This window comes from Bufo gargarizans, chromosome 6 (genome assembly GCF_014858855.1).
Source record: "Bufo gargarizans isolate SCDJY-AF-19 chromosome 6, ASM1485885v1, whole genome shotgun sequence".
In the NCBI taxonomy this organism is placed as follows: Eukaryota; Metazoa; Chordata; class Amphibia; order Anura; family Bufonidae; genus Bufo; species Bufo gargarizans.
In genome coordinates, this window is record NC_058085.1 from 334229795 (window position 1) to 334252141 (window position 22347).

Genomic DNA, 22347 nt, shown 5'->3' on the forward strand with positions numbered 1-22347 from the left:
GCTGTAGTATGCCTAGGCATGATGGGCGTTGTAGTTTTGCAACAGCTGGAGGGCCACGAGTTTGACATCCCTGCTTTAAACCATGGTGCGCTTGTCATCTGAAATACTTAATCTGTCGTACATGGTAATATTTTCAGCTCACTTTTATTTTCATACTTTTATGTGTATTCTACTCACTCCAATATTCTAAGTCTTTTAGGACTCTTACCTTGTACAAAGTGCGTAAGATCTAAGACCATAATATAAAAGCTAAAGAAAAAAATAGAAACAAAAATAAAAACTGGAACAAAGGGGAAGAAAGAAAAGAGACACGTTAGAAATATATCTCAAGTAGATAACAAAGTTAGTGATGAGAGAATCGATCTCAATCTAAATGAATCAAATTAGCTATGAGATTCCCCAGAAATTTAGATTCTTGCGAATCTGAAAATTTTGTGATTTATTTCGGAGGAATCTATAAAAATGGTGGCCACAAATTTACAAATCAAAAGACAGAGAAGAAAGCATTTACCACCAAAAGAGATAATTTTTGGTAAATTGGGTGGGGGGTCTCAACACCTGGAATTCTCTCCGAGAATGGACATAAATAAAGCAAAGTTGAACGTTAGTGTTCCTGGCAAATCTTTTCCCCCTTGGCCAGACTTGTTAAGAGAAGATTACTTACCTGCTTCCCGGCGCTGGCTCCCGCTCCTTCTCCTCCAGGTCTGCGATGCTCTGCTGGGCTCCCTCGATGCAACATCCGGCTTCACATCACCGCAGTCAATCACTGGCCACAGTGGAGACCGAATGCCCTTGCATCATGTGATCATTTGTCATGACGTAAAGGGGGCAGTCACCACCGCGGCCAGTTATTGGCTGCGGCAATGTCAAATCAGATGTTTACAGCAAGGGAGCCCAGTGGAGGATCGCAGGCCGGGAGGAGTAGGAGCCGGCGCAGGGAAACGGGTGCGTAATCTTCCCTTTACAGGTCCAGCCAAGTGGGGGAAGGTTTGCCAAATCCTCTACATTTGTGCACAACCCCTTTAAGACTGAAATGTCGCATGGTGTTTTGGATAAAGGCACTAAAAATCCAGATTTAAGAAGAATGCTGACGTCCATCTTTGCTTTATTTGTGATCCCCTGGATTGAGCTAATCATATGGGATGGACTGTTGTACGTGATCCTGCTTTTTTTATTACCTGCTTGTGCTTTATTGTTACAGAACGTCTGACATGTCTAAAGTGTTTTGAAAGCAAATATTCTCTCAAACAAATTGGAAATTGTGAATTTTACCAAAAATATTTCATTTCGAATAATATGTGGCCCAACCACTAATTGCTCCATGGAAAATAATAATAGAGAAAGTTTATCTCGCGGCTTTACCTTTTCTTCTAATTCCTTTATTTGTCTCTTCTGAAATTCTAGTCGCTCCTCGAGCTCCTTTATTCTCTGAAAAAGACACAGTGCAATAAAGGGAGGATTTTCTTTTGGAGGAAGATCTATTGAACCACACAGGTTGTATGTTAGATCTTCCATTGATTGCTATTATTTCTATAGCCTGAACATCATGCAGACATTTGGTTTTAAAGAGGACCTTTCACTTGTATAAACTATGTGAACTGAGTATGCTGCCATATAGAGCAGCGCCCGGGGATCTCACTGCACTTACTATTATCCCCGGGCGCCGCTCCGTTCTCCCGTTTTAGGCTCCGGTACCTTTGCTCCTTAAGTTATAGTAGGTGGGTCTTCCCTTGTCCTGTGGGCGTCTCCTTCTCCTAGGCTGCAGCGCTGGCCAATCGCAGCGCACAGCTCACAGCCTGGGAGAAAAAAACCTGTTGCATTTGAAGAGGCCCTGAGATAACCCCACAGTGAAAACCCCCAAAAAGTTACACCATTTTGTAAACTATACCATCCAAGGAATTTTTAAGGGGTGTAGTGAGCACTTCACTCAACAGGTGTTTCATAGACTTACACTTTTCTCCCAGGTCCTCTATGAAGAAGAAAGAAGACGAGCCGGGCTGCGCAAGTGGATGAGGTGAGTTTAATTTTTAAAAAATTTTTTAACCCCTCCATCCCTAATTTACTTAGCATTTTGTATTAAGAATGCTATTATTTTCCCTCATAACCATGTTATAAGGGAAAATAATAAAGATCGGGTCCCGATCGTCACCTAGCAGCCATGCATAAAAATCGCACCGCATCTGCACTTGTTTGCGGATGATTGCGATTTTCACGCAGCCCTATTCACTTCTATGTGGCCTGCGTTGCATGAAAAACACACAATATAGAGCTTGCTGTGATTTTCACACAATGCACAAGTGATGCGTGAAAATCACCACTCATGTGCACAGCCCCATTGAAATAAATGGGTCCGGATTTAGTGCGGGTGCAATGCACTCACCTCACGCATTGCACCCGTGTGGAATTCTCGCCTGTGTGAAAGGAGCCTTAGTATGGCTATATAGCTGATCCGGGATGGCTCTTACTGGGAGTAGTCAAAGTGCTGGGTGGGGGACTACTCCCCATATTCCAGGCCGGGTTTTGCCAGGCCTAAAAACCAGCCAGCACTGCCAGGTGAGGATACCTCAGTCTGACAGTGGAGCTCAGGAGGTGTGTGTGCTGAGATCTGAGGCTTGTGCCGTGCTGGAGGGCTGAGACCCATCTGTAAGGGAAACAAGCCCCCTAAAAGCCTGCTATGGACTGCTGAAGGCTGAACTGCCAACAAGGTGATTTTTGCTATGTGGATTAACACCAAGACTGCAAAGTGACATTTTGTTTTTGCTTTATGTGTAAATAAACACGGAAGTTTGATTTTAGAACTGGTAATTTGCATCTGTACTGCGTCTGCACACCCTGTCTACCAGAACGAATCCCCACAGATTTGGATTTTTTTTTAATTAAATGTGAAATATTTTTTTATTTTTCAAAACGCTTTCTTTTTTATTTTATTTTTTATTTTACACTTTGTGTCCCCCATAAGGTCATACAAGATCTCTAGGGGACATTTAACTTTTTTTTTAACTATTGATTTCTCCTGTAACTGGGGCTGACATAGTAACTGTACCAAATAAAGTTAGTGACCCAATACCCTAGGTGTGCCCAGTCCTTTTGTATACAATATATTGTATTGTATATCTAATCTACTGTATGTTTTACAGTATACAATGGTTTCTTCTGCTACAGTGATACCAATTATGTGTCTTTTTATAATATCTTTATGTTATTTTTTTTCCTTAGTGTAATATTTTGTAAGGGAAAAATGGGTTTGCTTGCTTTTAAGTTGGATTTATTTTGTTTGAACACTTTGGGGGTTATTTATTAAGACCAGCAATTTATACTCTGGTTTTAATTCCCCAGTGCTGGCGGCAGATGCGCGTTTAAAGTATACCAGCTCACTTGCTGGTGAGCATACAATATGGTAAATGAGATGTGACATCTGGCCCCGCCACGCCTCCTTTTTCTGCCACCTCGGAAAAGTGGCATGAGCGGGGAAAAGGTGCAGATTTTTCTTCATAAATCACCCCCTTTGTATGTTGTTTTTTTAAAAAAAAATAAAAAATTCCCTCTAGAGGACATATAATCATTACTTGCTTTTATAGTACACTGCAATATTTTTTATTTTACTCACTTATATAGTGCTGACATATTCCGCAGCACTGTACAGACATTACAGTGGGGTGCACAATCTAAGTTCCCTATCAATATGTCTTTGGAGTGTGGGAGGAAACCGGAGAACCCGTAGGAAACCCACACAAACACAGGGAGAACATAGAAACTCTTTGCAGATATTGTCCTTGGTCGGATTTGAACCCAAGACCCCAGTGCTGCAAGGCACCAGTGCTACGCACTACCCGTTTCCATCTGCAGTATGTAAGAAGTTACACAGCTAAGATAAGTGTTATCTCCAATCCTGGTTGTTGCAGAAGGGTGTCAGCTGTAATGATATGCCCTTACATTTATGGCACTAGAGAATAAAGGGGTATTCCAGAATTTTACTATCGATGTCCTATCTTCAGCATAGGCCATCAATATCTGATCAGTGGTGGTCCGACACCTGTGCAGTATCTCCGGTGACATTAGTCAGCACAGTGCCGTCCGTTGGGTAGTGGTCGGAGCTAGTTACTACAGCGCTGCTTCCATTGAAATGAATGGGAGCTGCAGTAACCAGCTCTGACCACTACAATATGGACACAGCTGAGGCTAAGCCATCAATAATAAATTCCTGGAATACCCCTTTAAGGACATAGCACTAGCTCTGGAAATGTATGGCACATGGAGCGTTAAAGTCCAGGAGCTTTGTTATTGCCTAGCCTTGACTGACTGCAAATGCACAGCCCTGATAGAAGTTGCTGGCGACTCTCTTTTGTAAATTTTTTTGTTTTGGAACATTGGACAGTTTACCAGACTATGGGGCTTCCATTGAGTAAAACCCCTTGGGTGCCTGCAGCTGCTCTTCCTATTGTATGTTAATTCTGCAGCTACTTATCATATGATTATTATGGACAGTGTTGTACCTGCTGTGCATGTTGAATTATCTCCATTCGTTCCCGCAGGATTTGTGCGTCTCTTTCTCGGAGCTCGCTCATGACCTGTCGTTTCCACTGTTCCACTGCAAACTTCAGCTTATCCTGTTCTTCCTCTGAAAGAAGCTGAGACATCTTGGCTCCAGACTCTTGCTGCAAGGCGTCAAATAACATGGCTTCTAGCTCCAAGATGTGCTAAGTAAAGACCAAAACCTTCCTTTAGTTTCCTTGACGGCATACATGAATGATATAATTCACTATTTTAACCCTTAGAGGACCCTGCGATTTTCCATTTTTGCGGTTTGGTTTTTCACTTCCCGCCTTCCCATAGTCCTAACTTTTTTATTTTTCCGTTCACATAGCCTCATGAGGACTTACTTTTTCTGCTGGGCAAGTTGTACTGTCTAATGGTTCCATTTACGATTGCATACCATGTAGTGGGAAGCGAAAAAAATAATTCCAAATGGGGTAGATTTGGAAAAGGTTTTGACAAGGTTTTTTTTTTTTTTTTTTTACACTGTACACTATGTGGTGAAATTGACCTGTTATCTTCATTCTCCAGGTCAGTTTGGTTACAACGATACCATACTTGGAAGCGCTCATTAGTACCGGAGGACCAGGAAGCGGTGAAGGCTTTGTACTCGGCTGTTGGCTGTGAAGGCTGTGCACAGCGTGAGGGCGCTCTGTGACCTCGCGCTGTGCGCGTCAGATCACAGTACAGCCGACAGCAGGAGGAAGATGATCGCGGGCGGTGAGGAGCGGCGGCGTCCAGGAGCAGGAGAGGTAAGTTGTTTTTTTATTTTATTAAACATGGGGCTGCTGGAAGCATAATGGGGGCTGAGAGGCATAAGGGCTGATTATGGGGGCTGATGAGAGGCATAAGGGCTGAATATGGGGGGTGATGAGAGGCATGGGGCTGTTATCAGAGGTCTGATTGGGAGTCATTTACATTGGAGTTTGAGCTGAGGTCTTATTGGGGTCTTAACATTGAGGGTCTGATTAGGGCTGTCAGCTGAGGTCTGATTAACATTGGGGATCTGATTGGTGGTCTGACCTAAGGTGTAATGAAAAATATTTTTTCCATATTATCCTCCTCTAAAACCTAGGTGCGTCTTATGGGCCGGTTTGTCTTCTAGGGTCAAAAATACGGTAATACTGAAAAGAAAATTAAAACCTTTGAGAAAAAAAACATTTTAGCACAATATTCTGACTCATACATTTTTTGTATTTATGTGTATGGGGTTGTGTGAGAGCTCATTTTTTGCGGGGCGATCTGTACTTTTCAGTGATACCAATAAGAATTGTGTGACTTTTTATTTAAAAAATTATTGGGTAGTTGAAGTGACAAAAAATATGCCATTAATATTGTTATATTTTAATTGTATGGGCATTTTTGCACTCTGCGATGCCCATAATGTTTATTATTTTATTGGTTAAGTATTTTTATTTTAAGCAAAGGGGGGAGATTTTAACTTTTATATTAGATTGCCCATTTTGTTCATTGATGGCTATCTACTCATCATTGAACACTTCATTTTCGATATAACAATACAGTGCTGCCACCTATTGGCCTGTATTGGTTTATTTATCTAATAGACTTTGAAGCCTGCTTGAGGCTTCGGTCTATTAGAGCAATGGTAACAGGTTCCCCAAACATAGCCGGGGAACGTTATTACCAGAGCGGAAGTGTGAGGCTTCCACTTCCGGACTGCTCTGATGCCGTGGTCAAATTTGACTACGGCATCTGTAGGCTGATCGCCTACATGTGCACCAGGTGTCTACTATTTTAAATAGCAGAAACCTGGCGGCTATGTCGCCCACTGCACATGTAAGCGGGCGCCATGTTTAAAGACCGGACTTCCGGATTCTTTTGAAAATTATACACCGTCTCTACTATACACCAGTACTATTGCACACTATCTACAAAGACAGAGAACAGAACTGTTATAAATGTAACAAAGATAGAGGAGATTACAAACACCTGTTTTGGGAATGTCTGGGGATAAAAGATTACTGGATCAAAATATTTCGGAAACTGCAGAACAGCTCCCCTATGAAATACGAAGCACGTGTTGAGTACGTGATCCTAGGTATGCGCCCAGAGATAGATAAAAACAAACGAGCAATTACTTTGGTTACGGGGCATCGCTTTGGCCAAAATAATAATAGTTAAATATTGGGGCTCTACGAAGTATCCAAATCTCCAGGAGTGGATGGAGTATATGAATAGGGTAAAGCAGTACGAATATAGTCTTGCCCAAACAGTGGGAAAGAAAGCAGCTTGGTTGAGGATGTGGGGTAATTGGAAATGACAACACTAGGTGTAATGACGGCAGCTTCGCGGAAAAAGGGTGTTGGAGGGGGGATGGAGGGTAAAGATAAGAGGGAGATTTAATATAAGATGAGATTATGCTGTATTACATAGTTTTTTTATAATGAATTGGAAGATTGTAAATTTTTACTTTTTGAAAATAAAAATAAATAAAAAAATAAAGACCGGACTTCCGCCGTACATGTACGGTGGAGGTCCTGAAGGAGTTAAAGTTTTGGTTGGCTGACCACTTGCCAGTGTTTGAGGCATTTAAATCCTATGTAAAATGTTGTTGTTTTTCACTATGACTAAAAGTTACCTCTCCTCAAAAAGGAAGAAAGCTATCCCTCTAATGCTACCTATGGGTATCACCTTTAGAGGAGTCTATGGTTTGACCAAAATGTTCCTAGGCTCAGATCTCACTTACTACCTCCTTACTATCCAGAGTTCCACAATGTCTATCTGCTATATCCTTCTTCTCCTCCTCTTGTTTTCTAAAACTTAACATGGAGGAAATGGAATTTATTATCTTTCCACCATCTCTCTCAGCCTCCAACAGACATATCTATCACAGTCAAAAGTTGCATGCTCTCCCTGGTCCCACAAGTCCACTGCTTTGAAGTAACCTTTGTTTGATTCTGCTTGGTCCTTCAAATCACACATCCAAGCCCCATCCACCTTGAACTCAAGAATATCCCTCAGATCTGCACATTCTTCAACTGGGAGTCTGCAAAAATGCTTGTACATGCCCTCATCATCTCCTGCCTAGATTACTGTAACATCCTTCTCTGCAGCCTCCCCAATAGCAGTCTCTCACCCCTCCAATCTATCTTTAACTCTGCTGCCCACTAATCCACCGCTCCCCCGTTACTCATCTGTCTCTTCTCTCTGCCATTACCTTCACTGGCTCCCCGTTACCCGGAGAATCCAGTACAAAACACTAACTATGACATACAAGACTGTCCACAACCTGTGCCCTGCATACATCTGTGACCTGATATCCCGGTACTGTCCCACACATAATCTCTGACCCCTACAAGACCTACTTCTTTATTCTTCTCTTATCTCCTCTTACCACAATCGCCTCCAAAAAATTTCTCGTGCATCCCCCATGCTCTGGAACTCTCCTCCCAAAAACTGTCAACTACTGTGGAAGTCTCCAAAAGAAACCTGAAAAACTACCTCTTCAAACAAGTCTACAACCAGTGGCCCTGCTGCTATACCACCTTGACCAGCTTTTACCCTCACCTACTGTGTCCTTCCTCCATACCTTGTAGTTTGTAAGCCATTGCAGGCAGGGTCCTCTCTCCTTCTGTACTAGTTTGTAACTTGTCTTGTTCATTTTTATTGTATTTGTTTTGCTTTATGTATGCACACCCCTTATCATATGTACAGCACCATGGAATAAATGGCGCTTTAATAATAAATTATAGTAATGGGTTGGTAACTAACTTTAATGGGTCATACACTGATTTACAGTACCTATAGGTGGCATTTCCTTCTGGAGAATAGAGAGAGAGAGAGGAGACGCGCTTGTGTGAAGGACCAGATGGTTACGTGAAAAGCTGGTAGAGTAGAGGCTTACCTCAACTGGTTGTGCAAAGACACAACACTGTAATTGGTAGTATGCCACTTCCAGCAGGCTTACTGAATCTTCCGGTTGGGTGCCAGAGAGGCCGACTCGCAGCCAGATACACAGAAGGAAAGAAGAAGGTCCGCGTGCTGCTTCAACAGCGAGTAGTGTGCTAACCTTTTTATTTCCTTCTGTGCGTTTCCTTCTGGAGGGTAGCATTGCCTGTAAGACATCCTGTGCCATGTGGGATCTCCGCCAGCATGTGACCAGTCATAGAATTACTATGACCACACAATAAACAACCCATTTTTTGGAGGGTCAGTTGTTCAGCGGACAACCATGTGCACTTTTGAAGTTCAAACAAGTCAATACTGGAATAGAAATGACAATATTAGCCAATGTATTGTGGCGAGGTGTACAGTAAAAGTCCTGGAAGCGGTGTTTATCTAAGGCTTGGAGCCTGTGACCCTGTGTGTAAACCTGTGCTTAGAGGTGAGTCAGGGAAAACTACTGTGTTAGTTAGAGCCCAGACGGGCAGGTGTTTATTTTTGATATTTTTTTCTCTGCTTGATTAAGGGGAGTGGCCTGGGTAACCAGGTGCTATAAATTGAACCACTGAACTCCCTGAGCTTGCTCTTCCTGAGGCTTTCTCTACTAAGTGGGCTTCTTATTAAGTGGAGTAAAAAAAAAAGGAGTTTAAGAAAAAGGAGTTGGAATCTAAGGTTGGATATAATTTCCTTGTGTGTTGTTGGCTTAATTTTAGGTAGTCCTTCAACTACAGCAGACAGGGTTTAATTCTAAATCATATTTACTGTTTTCCTTTTTTACTGTTGTAATCCCCATGTAGTATGTGTTGCACAATTGACAACGCAGTCCAGTGCACATCTTGCATGATGTATGCAGTCCTGGAACAGGAGTTCAAGGGTGCATATCTTTGTTCAAGATGCAAGCAAATTACCCGTTTGGAATCGCAAATCGAGTCTCTAAATGGGCAAGTTGCAACACTGAGAGGCATTGACAATTTGCAAAAGAGTTTGCTTCTCACCGAGCAAGCACTCTTTGGGGGTAGATGAGGGGGGAGGGTGACAGAGAGGAGGCTGAGGAAAGTGAGGTAGCTAGCTGGGTGACAGTTAGAAAGTAGGGTAGAGGGAAGAGTGCCAGGGAGGCTAGCCCTGATCTGACACACCCCAATAAGTTTGCATGTTTGGCAGATGAGGGGGATGTTAGTCCAGGGACGGCACTGCTGCAGCCGGACACTTCCTCTGCCAGTCAGGGGAATGTCAGCTCCAGTAAGCAGGGAACCAGGATAGCAGGGCAGGCCAGACAGGTGTTGGTAGTGGGCGACTCCATTATTAGGGGAACAGATAGGGAAATCTGTCACAAAGACCGTGATCGCCGAACAGTGTGCTGTCTTCCTGGCGCTAGAGTTCGACACATCGCGGATCGAGTTGACAGATTACTGGGAGGGGCTGGAGAAGATCCAGCGGTCATGGTCCAAATCGGAACCAATGACAAAGTTAGAGGTAGGTGGAAAGTCCTTAAAAATGATTTCAGGGATTTAGGTCAAAAGCTGAGGGCAAGGACCTCTAAGGTAGTATTTTCCTAAATACTGCCTGTACCATGAGCCACACAAGAAAGGCAGGGGGAGATTAGGGAGATTAACAAGTTGCTCAAGAACTGGTGTAGGAAGGAGGGGTTTGGGTTCCTGGAGAACTGGGCCGCCTTTTCTATCGGCTACAGGCTCTATTGTAGGGACCGGCTGCACCTCAATGGTGAAGGGGCAGCTGTGCTGGGAAGAAAGATGGCTAGAAGGCTGGAGGAGTGTTTAAACTAGGGACTGGGGGGGGGAGGGAAATTACATTATAGGAGGGGAAGATAGTGCAGATAGAGACCGGGGGCAAGGTAAGTGGGACAGGGGGAGAAATGGAAGGAGGGACTAGAACAGTTCAGAAGGAAAGGTGTAGGGTAAAAAATATACATAAACCTCTCAAATGTATGTATACTAATGCCAGAAGCCTGACTAATAAAACTGGGGAGCTGGAATTAGTGATGTGTGAGGAGAACTATGACACAGTGGAAATAACTGAGACATGGCTGGATGATAGCTATGACTGGGCAGTTAATGTACAAGGTTACAGTCTGTTTAGAAAGGATAGTCAAAGCCGGAGACAGGGAGGGGTCTGCCTTTATGTAAAGTCCTGTCTAAAGCCCTCAGTCCGTGAAGATATAAGTGAGGGACATGAACATGTAGAGTCACTGTGGGTAGAGATACATGGAGCTAAAAACAACAATAAATTACTAATAGGATTTTACTATAAACCACCTAATATACCAGAGTCCACAGAAAATCTACTACTAAACGAGATAGACGAGGCGGCAAATCATAATGAGGTGGTTATTACGGGGGACTTCAACTACCCAGATATAGACTGGGAAACTGAAACTTGTATATCTCATAAGGGAAACAGGTTCTTGGCAATAACCAAAGACAATTACCTCTCCCAACTGGTTCAGGAACCGACTAGAGGGACAGCCATACTGGACTTAGCATTAACCAATAGGCCGGACAGAACAACAGACGTGCAGGTTGGGGGACACCTGGGAAATAGTGGCCATAAAGTAATAACCTTCCAATTGTCATTCAAAAGAGCAGGGAGGAACAAAAATACCAAACTTCAAAAAAGCTAAATTTAGCCAACTAAGAGAGGCCATAGGCCTAACTAACTGGGACAAAGTCCTCAAAAATAAAAATACAGCCACAAAATGGGATATCTTTAAAAACATCCTAAAATCTCATTGTGAGAGGTACATCCGTATGGGAATAAAAGGTTAAGGAGCAAAAAGAAACCAATGTGGATAAATAGAACGGTAAAGAAAGCAATAAATGAGAAAAAGAAAGCATATAAATCACTAAAACAGGAGGGTAGCACGGAAGCACTGAAAAACCATAAGGAAAAAAATAGAACATGTAAAAAACAAATAAAAGCAGCCAAACTAGAGATCGAGAGATTAGATGCCAAAGAGAGTAAAACTAACCCTAAAATGTTCTTCAATTATATAAATGTTAAAAAGTATAAATCTGAAGTCTGGGAGTCTGGGAGTCGCAGAGAGCGACGAGGAGAAAGCAAAGCTGTTAAATATTTTTTTCTCCAATGTATTCACTGAGAAAAATAAACTGTCAGATGACATGCAGAATGTAAAAATAAATTCCCCATTAAAAGTGTCCTGTCTGACCCAGGAAGAAGTACATCAGCGACTTAAAAGGGTTAAAATAGACAAATCGCCAGGACCGGATGGCATACACCCCCGTATTCTAAGGGAAATAAGTAATGTCATAGCCAGACCCTTATTTCTGATATTTGCAGACTCTATACTGACAGGTAATGTCCCACAGGAGTGGCGCATAGCAAATGTGGTGCCAATATTCAAAAAGGGTCCAAAAACAGAGCCTGGAAACTATAGGCTGGTAAGTTTAACATCTGTTGTGGGTAAACTGTTTGAAGGTTTTCTGAGAGATGCAATCTTAGAGCATCTCAACGGAAATAAGCAAATAACGCCATATCAGCATGGCTTCGTGAGGGATCGGTCATGCCAAACTAATTTAATCAGTTTCTATGAGGAGGTAAGTTCTAGACTTGACAGCGGCGAATCAATGGATGTCGTGTATCTGGACTTCTCCAAAGCATTTGACACTGTACCACATAAAAGGTTAGTATATAAAATGAGAATGCTCGGACTGGGAGAAAACATCTGTAAGTGGGTAAGTAACTGGCTCAGTGATAAAAAACAGAGGGTGGTTATTAACGGTACACACTCAGATTGGGTCACTGTCACTAGTGGCGTACCTCAGGGGTAAGTATTGGGCCCTATTCTCTTCAATATATTTATTAATGATCTTGTAGAAGGCTTGCATAGTAAAGTATCAATTTTCGCAGATGACACTAAACTGTGTAAAGTAATTAACACTGAAGAGGACAGTATACTACTACAGAGGGATCTGGATAGATTGGAGGCTTGGGCAGATAAGTGGCAGATGAGGTTTAACACTGACAAATGTAAAGTTATGCACATGGGAAGGAATAATGCAAGTCACCCGTACATACTAAATGGTAAAATACTCGGTAACACTGACAGGGAAAAGGATCTATGAATTTTAATAAAACAGCAAACTAAGCTGCAAAAACAGTGTCAGGCAGCTGCTGCCAGGGCCAATAAGATAATGGGTTGCATCAAAAGGGGCATAGATGACCGTGATAAGAACATAGTCCTACCACTTTACAAATCGCTAGTCAGACCACACATGGAGTACTGTGTACAGTTCTGGGCTCCTGTAAATAAGGCAGACATAGCAGAGCTGGAGAGGGTCCAGAGGAGGGCAACTAAAGTAATAACTGGAATGGGGCAACTACAGTACCCTGAAAGATTATCAACATTAGGGTTATTCACTTTAGAAAAAAGACGACTGAGGGGAGATCTAATTACTATGTATACAGTGGCGTACCGCCCATAGAGGCAGACCACGCCACTGCTATGGGGCCCGCGGCACTGGGGGGCCCGTAGCGCAGATAAGGCCCCGCCCACTGATGACCTGCAGCCGGCTATGCGGCTGCTTTTCTCCCCAGGGCCCCCCCATGTTTAGCTGAATCGCCTCCCAGAGGCGCGGCTAAGTCCTCAACACCCGCCCCTCTCCTCAGCGCCGCGCTCTGCAAACACCCGATCCTCCTCTCGTCGGCGTCCCAAATCCCGCGCAGGCGCAGTGCTGGCGATTGCCTGCGCCTGCGCTCTGATAATACGGCTGAGGGCAACAGCTTCAACATCGTCACTGGGCATGCGCCGAGCCCAGTGACGATGTTGAAGCTGTTGCCCTCAGCCGTATTATCAGAGCGCAGGCAATCGCCGGCACTGCGCCTGCGCGGGATTTGGGACGCCGACGAGAGGAGGATCGGGTGTTTCAGAGCGCAGCGCTGAGGAGGGGGGCGGGTGTTGAGGACTTAGCCGCGCCTCTGGGAGGCGATTCAGCTAAATGATGGAGGCGTTAGTAGTTTTCATATTTAGGCGGGCACGGCACTAATCAGAGGGGCACCGTGGAGAAAGAAAAACGCCCCTCTGGGCTCCAGTCCTTACAGCGTCATTTGCATGTCCTAAGAATCGATTTTTAGAAGAAAGGACAAGACTGACATGGAAAAGAAGAACACAGATGGAAAAAAGGTACTTTATTAAACATGGATCCATGAGTACCTTTTTTCCATCTGTCTTGTTCTTTGGATTGGGAGTCTTGTCATTTCTTCAAAAAATCGATTCTTATGATATGTAAATGACGCTGTAAGGAGCCCAGAGGGGCGTTATTCTTTCTCCACTGTGCCCAGGAACGCCCCTGTGAAGTGCCGTGCCCGGCTAAGTTTGAAAACGAATAACGCCTCCAAGTTCATCTAAATCGCCTCCCAAATCCGATCCTCCTCTCGCTGGCATCCCAAATCCCGCGCAGGCACAGTGCCGGCGATTGCCTGCGCTATGATAAGATGACTGACGGCACTGCGCCTGCGCGGGATTTGGGATGCCGGCGAGAGGAGGATCGGGGTGTTTGCCGCAGAGCGCGGCACTGAGGAGGGGGGCTGTTGAGCACTTAGCCGCGCCTCTGGGAGGCGATTTAGATTAACTTGGAGGCGTTATTAGTTTTCAAACTTAGCCGGGCACGGCACTTCAGAGGGGCGTTCCTGGGCACCGTGGAGAAAGAATAACGCCCCTCTGGGCTCCTTACAGCTTCATTTACATATCATAAGAATCGATTTTTTGAAGACATGACAAGACTCACAATCAAAAGAACAAGACAGATGGAAAACAGGTACTCTGTTAAACATGGATTCATGAAAAAAAAATTGGGGGTAAATTGCTAGTGACAGATTCCCTTTAAGGCTACTTTCACACTTGCGTTCAGAGCGGATCCGTCTGGTGTCTGCACAGACGGATCCGCACCTATAATGCAAACGCTTAGATCCGTTCAGAACGGATCCGTTTGCATTAACATGATAGTGCAAACGGATCCGTTTTGACTTTACATTGAAAGTCAATGGGGGACGGATCCGTTTGAAGTTGACACAGTATGGCTCAATTTTCAAACGGATCCGTCCCCATTGACTTACATTGTAAGTCTGGACGGATCCGTTTGCCTCCGCACGGCCAGGCGGACACCCGAACGCTGCAAGCAGCGTTCAGGTGTCCGCCTGCTGAGCGGAGGACAGACGGAGCCATACTGATGCATTCTGAGCGGATCCGCATCCACTCAGAATGCATTAGGGCTGGACGGATCCGTTCGGTGCCGCTTGTGAGAGCCTTCAAACGGAACTCGCAAGCGGAGACCCGAACGCAAGTGTGAAAGTAGCCTAACATGGCACCCCAAATAAGGAGACCTGCAGGCTGCAGCAGATATCCCATGTGACAGGTCACCTCCAGGAAACCCCTAACAGTTTCTGTAGGTCATGTATAAATTTATGTAATGGGGGTGTGGCATGGGAGGAGCAAAGTCAGGAAGTGGGAGGGGCCATGGTGGGTAGTGGGCGGGGTTAAGGGGCCCAATTCAGATTTTTGCTATGGGGCCCAGTGATTCCTATGTACGCCTCTGTATGTATAAATATATCAGGGGTCAGTACAGAGATCTCTTCCATCATCTATTTATCCCCAGGACTGTGACGAGGGGACATCCTCTGCGTCTGGAGGAAAGAAGGTTTGTACACAAACATAGAAGAGGATTCTTTACGGTAAGAGCAGTGAGACTATGGAGCTCTCTGCCTGAGGAGGTGGTGATGGTGAGTACAATAAAGGAATTCAAAAGGGGCCTGGATGTATTTCTGGAGTGTAATAATATTACAGGCTATAGCTACTAGAGAGGGGTCGTTGATCCAGGGAGTTATTCTGACTGTCTGATTGGAGTCGGGAAGGAATTTTTTATTCCCATAAAGTGGGGAAAATTGGCTTCTACCTCACAGTTTTTTTTTGCCTTCCTCTGGATCAACTTGCAGGATGACAGGCCGAACTGGATGGACAAATGTCTTTTTTTGCCCTTATGAACTATGTTACTATGTGTGTGATGGTGCTGAAGTGACTAAATAAAGCACCTTTTGGACCTGAACCTCATTGTCAGAGGAGAAGTCTGTGATTGCAACCCCCTGAGAGAGAGTGATCCCTTAATCCCTTACAGTATATTGATATTTAAAGGTGTTTTCTGGGATGTTATTACTGATGGCCTATCCTTAGGATAGGTGATCAATATCAGATTGGGAGTTGGGGTGTCCAACTGTGAGTGCTGTGGTCTCCTCGTATGTAGCTTGCCAAGCACAGTGTGGTCTATTAGATAGCGGTGTGCTTGGTACTAAAGCTCAGGCCATTCACCTGAATGAGACTGAGATGTGTCTAGGCCATGTAATTGATGAACGGTGACATCACTGGCCTAGAAAAAAGCCTAAGAGGGCACGGAGCAACTGATTGGTGGGGGTGCCGGGATAACCTATCCTGATAATAAGCAATAAATATCAAAATCCTGGATAAATCCTTTAAGGAACATCTGCCTGGCCCTATGGACTTCTGAGGCATCTTTTCTTAGAACTCTACATTGTGTCATTCCTCTGGTATTCCCCAATGAAATTTATCAATACATTTTTACAATTGGGTGTTACCAATTGGCTCATGCTGTCCAATCAGTGCTGACAGTAGCAAATTGTTTATAGTATAGATATGCCGTTTTGATAAGTGGGAATGATAACACCCAGTGTTCAGAACATGCACACACAATGGAGAGGACTCCAAGAGCGGTCTTCTCTATATATTACATGGCTGGTGTGTGGGTGCACAATGAGGCAACCAGAGTGAGTACGGAGATAAAAATGACTGATCTGAATTCAGCGTCAAGTGTACTATTCATGCAGTACTGTGGTTAATACAGCTGCTTCACGGGGACGGGGTCCCTTTAAATCAAAAAGCCACTAGTTGTGATAGTAATATAAAGTGTTACATGTGTTTAAGCTTTTAACACTAACACAAGCAACATTTCCAGACAAAATTATGATTTAAACATTTTAAACATTTAGCAGGTACCTTGTGAGCCTGATCCAATGATTGTTTCCTGAAGTCAAGTTCTTCATCCAAATATCCCTTCTGTCTTGTAAACAGTTCCTATATCATAAAGCAATAATGAAGGACAATTGTAAAAGGAGAACCAGTCTGCACCTTAACATCCATAATTTCAAAATTACATCTCTTACTTTCTCATGTTCGATGTCCACCATCTTCTGCTGTAAAGCAGACTCTGTCACCTCTATTTGCTGGAGCCACTAAAAGAAGAGAATAAACATTACAGCCAACTCAGAAGATGGACATCTGAAAATGTCTTGAAATTAATTTCAGTTGTAGTTTGCAAAAAATAAAATAAAAATTGGATACAAATTGATCCTACCCAAATTAAAAGTACTATTAAAGATCAAGAGACACACACATAATACTCCATTGGAAAGAGATGTGCAAGTCAGTTCTCCTTATAAAAGGACAAGAAAATTAAGTTTCTCATGAGAAAATTGCTTTAGTTAACTGAGTGGCCTTTTTGGGGGTCTTGGGGGGGTGCTCTTTTTTATTAGAGAGACCACCTAGTATGCATGAGGAGCACTGTAGTCCAGCCAATACTGCTCTGCATTTCTGGAAAAAATAGATGCAAATTAGCATAGGTTACCTCTACTGGCATCAGATAGGCTTAGTGTTAAAAGCTAATTTGAACATCTTTCCCAGAAATCGAAAGGTATGCAAAGCCTTTCCTTGAAAAAGCATTAATTGAAAGGTTTGAGGCAACCATCAGGGGAAAATCATATGAAAAAACACAGACTGAACAGATTAAAATGCATCACAAGAAATTGGGAACAAATTCGAAATCAGTAGAATCGATTCGCTCCTCTCTAACATGCAGTATATAGATCTCTTGAAAGAACTTGTGTTATGCTACTTTCACACTAGCGTTTTTCTTTTCCGGCACTGAGTTCCGTCCTAGGGGCTCAATACTGGAAAAAAACTGATCAGTTTTATCCTAATGCATTCTGAATGGAGAGAAATCCACTCAGTGTGCATCAGGATGCATCAGTTCAGTCCCTCTTATGTTTTTTGGCCAGAGAAAATACCGCAGCATGCTGCACTTTTCTCTCTGGCCAAAAATCCTGAACACTCGCGAGAAATGCATTAATGCCGGATCCGGCCCCAAGTGTACCGGCAAAACATATCCGTTCTTTCCATCTGCGCATGCGCAGACCATTAAATCTGTGAAAAAAATAAATACCGGATCCGTTTTTCCAGATGACAACCGGATCCGGTATTGCGATGCATTTGTGAGACGGATCCGTCTCACAAATGCATCCGTTTGCGTCCAGATTGCCAGATCGGCAAGTAGTTCCGGCGACGGAACTGCCTTCCGGAATCCTCTGCCGCAAGTGTGAAAGTACCCTAAAAAGTTATTTACCTTTTCAGCCAAGTTTAGGACCGTTCTAGCTTGAATTATAACCACCTGCTCTTCATTGGTCAAGTTCTGCACACAAAGTACATTATAGTGGTTAGAAACATGTTATTTTTTACTGAAGAATCATCCCATCTACAGTATGATTATGAGAAACGATAGTATTCAAGGCTATGGACACCTGTACGTTGATTTTTTGTTGTTGTTCATTTGATTCATAAATGCAAAATTAAGCAACTTGTTAAATAGTTGTTTTTTTTATTAAAAATCTACAATTTTGCTTCTACATTGAGTGTGCCCTTCACCTAGCTGCTGGTGCTGCTGACATAAATCTGTCAGAGCATGGCTCCTGTTTCTGATGGCTATCTCTATTCTCCTACCATTTATCAGTGTTAGAGATAGCAGCAGGTAGGATGAGGAGGTTGTACAAGGCAGATCAGAGTGTGGAATGGGGTTAAGTGTCCATGGAGGGCAGCACACACTGGCTGTAAATAGTGAGAAAAGCAAACACAAGGGGCCAGATTTATCATGACTCTGACAGCTCACTCCACTTTCACATATGGCTAAAGTCAGTTTTAGCCAAGTCAGATTTATGAACGGCCCTTTAAGACTGTAATAAATGTGGTTTGACGGTAGCAGTTTATCCGTCAGTAAGCAGCTTTACAAAAGTCGCAAATCTTTATGAAAAAGTCGCATGTTCTATTAAAAAGTCTCATAAGATAAGCATGGTCCTCACTGGAGTGAAATTGCGCAATTTTTGCGACTTTCTTGCGACTTTTTTGCGACTTTTTAAATAGTCTCAATAGTAAATCTGTCTAGAGATTAATTTACATAAGAAAACATGCCCACTTTCAGAAAACTGGCGAGCATAGTGCAGAGCAGAAAAAAGTCGCAAATTTTTGCGCAGTTTTAGTGATTGCGCAAAAATTTGTGACTTTTTCACTCCATTATTCTGACTTGAGCTAATGATAAATCTGGCCCAAGGCTGTTTGCAAGGGGAAGACAGAAGCATCCTGGACACACAGATCCAATATGTATTACTGTGAATGAAGAAAGGTGCTCACCTGTCTAAGTTGTGCTAGAGGAGAGACGCTATGCAAGAATGCAATATGCTCCACTTCAGATGCTGGTCCCTGGCCAGGCAGGATATCCAGATGCCAGGAGAAAAAAGAAGGATAGAGGACACAGGGAAAGTATATTGGAAATTCCAATATAGATACCTGTGTTTTCCATCCACTGAATCAGAAGCTCTCTCTTTTTTTCTCCTTGCATCTCAATATGTATTACTGGGAGGGACATGTCCACATTAGAAAAGTCTGAAACTAGGAGCAGGCTACAAATTACAAATCAGGGGGTCCAAAAATTAATGAAAAGAAGAAAGATTATACACAACAACAGTAGGCCTGGATTGGCCTACAGGGGAACAGGTAAATCCCCTGGTGGGCCCTGAGCAAGGATGGGCCAAAAGTCTCCCACCTCCTGCACAAGTGCCACATGATACAGTAAACTGACTGTACTACATATGGATGGCCAGTTTACAGAATCTCAACCAGCCTATGTTCATATAAAAATGGGGTAGATGATGTCTACGTACAGAGACAGGCTAGCCTGTATCCTCTTTCCCCAGGGACCTGCCTTTTTTAAGTCACTGCACGGACCCCATAATCAATCATCTTGAGTGTTTTGCTGATGTCTGGCGCTGTGTGAGCAGGTAATATTTGCATGTAGCTGTACAGTGGGCACCCAGAATGAATTTTACTGGTGGGCCCTAGGCACCTCAATCTGACCCTGTACAACAGTGCAATTTTTTTATTACTCAAATTAACATGTAAAAATAATTTTCTCCATGTTAAAGGGGTAGTTTTTAAGTTATCCCCTTTCCACGGTATAGGGGATAACCAGCTGACCACTGGACCCCCACCGATCACAAGAATGGGGGTCCAGTTCCCCTGTTCTGATGGAGCGGCATGCATACTGCAGCTCTATTCATTCTCTATAGGAACGCCGGAGATAGGTGAGGTGCTTGGCACAACCCCTTAACGCTGGGTTCACACCTGAGCGTTTTACAGCGCGTTCCTACGTGCTGTAAAACGCACAACAGGCAAGAACCAATGATTCCCTATGGGAATGGTTCTCACCTGGGCGTTTTACAGCGCGTACGATCGCGCTGTAAAACGCCCGACCCTCAAACAAGTGCTTGAGCGACAATGTGTGAACGCCAGTCTCTGTATGCGCGATTGTAAATGCCCGTACAATCGCGCATACAGAGCGCTCGTTTCAGAACGCTCAGGTCTGAACCCAGCGTTAAGGTGTCCATAGCCTCTAAAGCAGCTGTATGGCGCTAGAAAGTTTCATCCATGGTCGGTGTTTGGTATTGCAGCTTCGCCCCATTCAAGTAATTGCCGTACCAGACACAGTCTATAGACAAAAGTTTTTTCTTTAATCCCGGACAAACCCTTTTGAGTGGAGTTCAATGAAAACGACTTTTTCTGGGTGGAGCATTCTCCAAATATAGCATCAATGATTTCAGGACAGGGTCATACATTGGCCTATGTTAATCATAATAAATATGTTTTCATTAAAAATTATGTGTTCATATATCTTAGGTATTAAGATGGATCCTAATTTTAAATCACTGAACTCCACTTATAATTAGATTTTTGTTTTATTTTCGGTAAAATGATCCTTTAAGCATAAAACTAAACAACATAAAAGCTATAGAACAAAGCAAAGCATGCTGCATTGCCATACACTGCAAAAACAATGACACCAACTAATTCAATGTAATGAAAGGCCACGGTTTTAGAGAACTTCTGACCAGGATGACATGTGGACATTATATAGAACTCACTCCTGCCTGGGCCTCTTTTTTTTTTTAGGACCACTAAAAGCTGCTAACAAAGAGTATGTACTTATTATACATGGCCGACCATTTGAATAACCAGCGGGTAATACTACTCTGCATGAACAACGTCAGCTTCCCCCTTCCCACATAATCTGTTAGTGCACATGGACATCATACAGGACGTTTTCCTGCTCAGGACCCCTTTTATTAGTGGAAGGACACTAACAAATATAGATATACAGTAGCTCTGGGGTACATGGCCCATCCTTGGATTACATGACTAGCCATTTAGTTAATAGGCCAGAACATAATACTACATACAGTAACAAGCCATAATTTCCCCGTGAAGATAACCCCTTTAAAAAGGACCTGTCCCCTCTCCTGACATGTCTGTTCAAGTAACTACCGATATTGAGCCATTCCTTTGTTATTCAACAAAGGTCCATTCGGGTGTTACTAATTAGGGAAGTGTCTCTGCACAGTCTGACCATGACAGTACTGATTGGATACTGTTAGGCTACTTTCACATTAGCGGTTTTTGAGGATCCTTCATGGATCTGCAAAAACACTTCCGTTACCATCATACATGCATGCATCTGTCATGAACGGATCTGGTTGTATTATGTCTTCTATAGCCATGACGGATCCGTCATGAACACCATTGAAAGTCAACGGGGGACGGATCAGTTTTCTATTGCGTCAAATTGTGTCAGAGAAAATGGATCCGTCCCCATTGACTTCTATTGTTTCCCAGGACGGATCCGTTTGGCTCCGCTTCGTCAGGTGGACACAAACACTGCAGGCAGCGTTTTGGTGTCCGACTCCAGAGCGGAATGGTGACTGATCGGAGGCAAACTGATGCATTCTGAGCGGATCCTTTTCCATTCAGAATGCATTAGGGCAAAACTGATCCGTTTTGGACCGCTTGTGAGAGCCCTGAACGGATCTCGCAAACGGAAAGCCAAAACGCTAGTGTGAAAGTAGCCTTAGACTGTGAAGGTACACACCTCTAACTGGTGACACCCAGACTGTTGGCAATTCATTCACAAACATCTAAAAGGAATAATAGAGGAATGGCATAATATGGAGTCATAAGAATAGATGCTCCAGAATTAATATAACATATGCAATGCAAATAATTACTAAAACAGACATTTCAGGGTAGGTGACAGGGCCTCTTTAAAGGTAATGTACACCTTTGGGAGCAATTTTTTATTATTGCATTGTACTCATTTTAAGCTAAAAATTGTTTTTAAATTGTCTTTATTACAAATATGGCATCCTTTTTTCTGTACAGAGCTGAGATGCCCTAGTAGCACCCTTTGGATTTTCTGTGTTTTCCGTCAGACCAGGAGCAGAAGGACTCCTTATCTCTGCTCTCTGACCTTATAAACAATCATTACAGCTCGGTTCTTATCTTACTGATAATGTCTTAAATAAGTGTTTATGACCTCTTAGTAATAAAGTTTATTAGCAGCACAAAGTGAAAGTATGATTCCCACAGCTAGAAAAACAGTTAACCCTTTGGGACAGAACAGCTCAATATTTTGAATAAAGGTTAATTGAAAAAATATATTTTTAGCCAAAAATAAGTAAAATGCAATCATAAATATAAAATTACCTCCGAAGGTG

General features: G+C 43.2%; 1 protein-coding gene across 21 annotated transcripts in view; it reads right to left on the reverse strand.

Annotated features, from left to right (window-relative positions):
- Window positions 1-229: 229 nt before the first annotated feature.
- LOC122940834 (janus kinase and microtubule-interacting protein 3-like) overlaps window positions 230-22347 on the reverse strand; it is a 96376-nt gene continuing 74258 nt past the window's right edge. For 17 of the 21 annotated variants that reach the window (XM_044297642.1, XM_044297638.1, XM_044297645.1 and 14 more), the window contains 6 exons: window positions 17877-17942; window positions 16642-16710; window positions 16475-16552; window positions 4494-4697; window positions 1363-1428; window positions 230-280 (listed from right to left, as the gene is read on the reverse strand). In XM_044297642.1, the coding sequence (XP_044153577.1) occupies window positions 230-280; window positions 1363-1428; window positions 4494-4697; window positions 16475-16552; window positions 16642-16710; window positions 17877-17942 (534 nt within the window). The remainder of the gene's footprint in view (window positions 281-1362; window positions 1429-4493; window positions 4698-16474; window positions 16553-16641; window positions 16711-17876; window positions 17943-22347) is intronic. The other 4 variants (XM_044297643.1, XM_044297635.1, XM_044297646.1 and 1 more) reach the window with 2 other exon arrangements.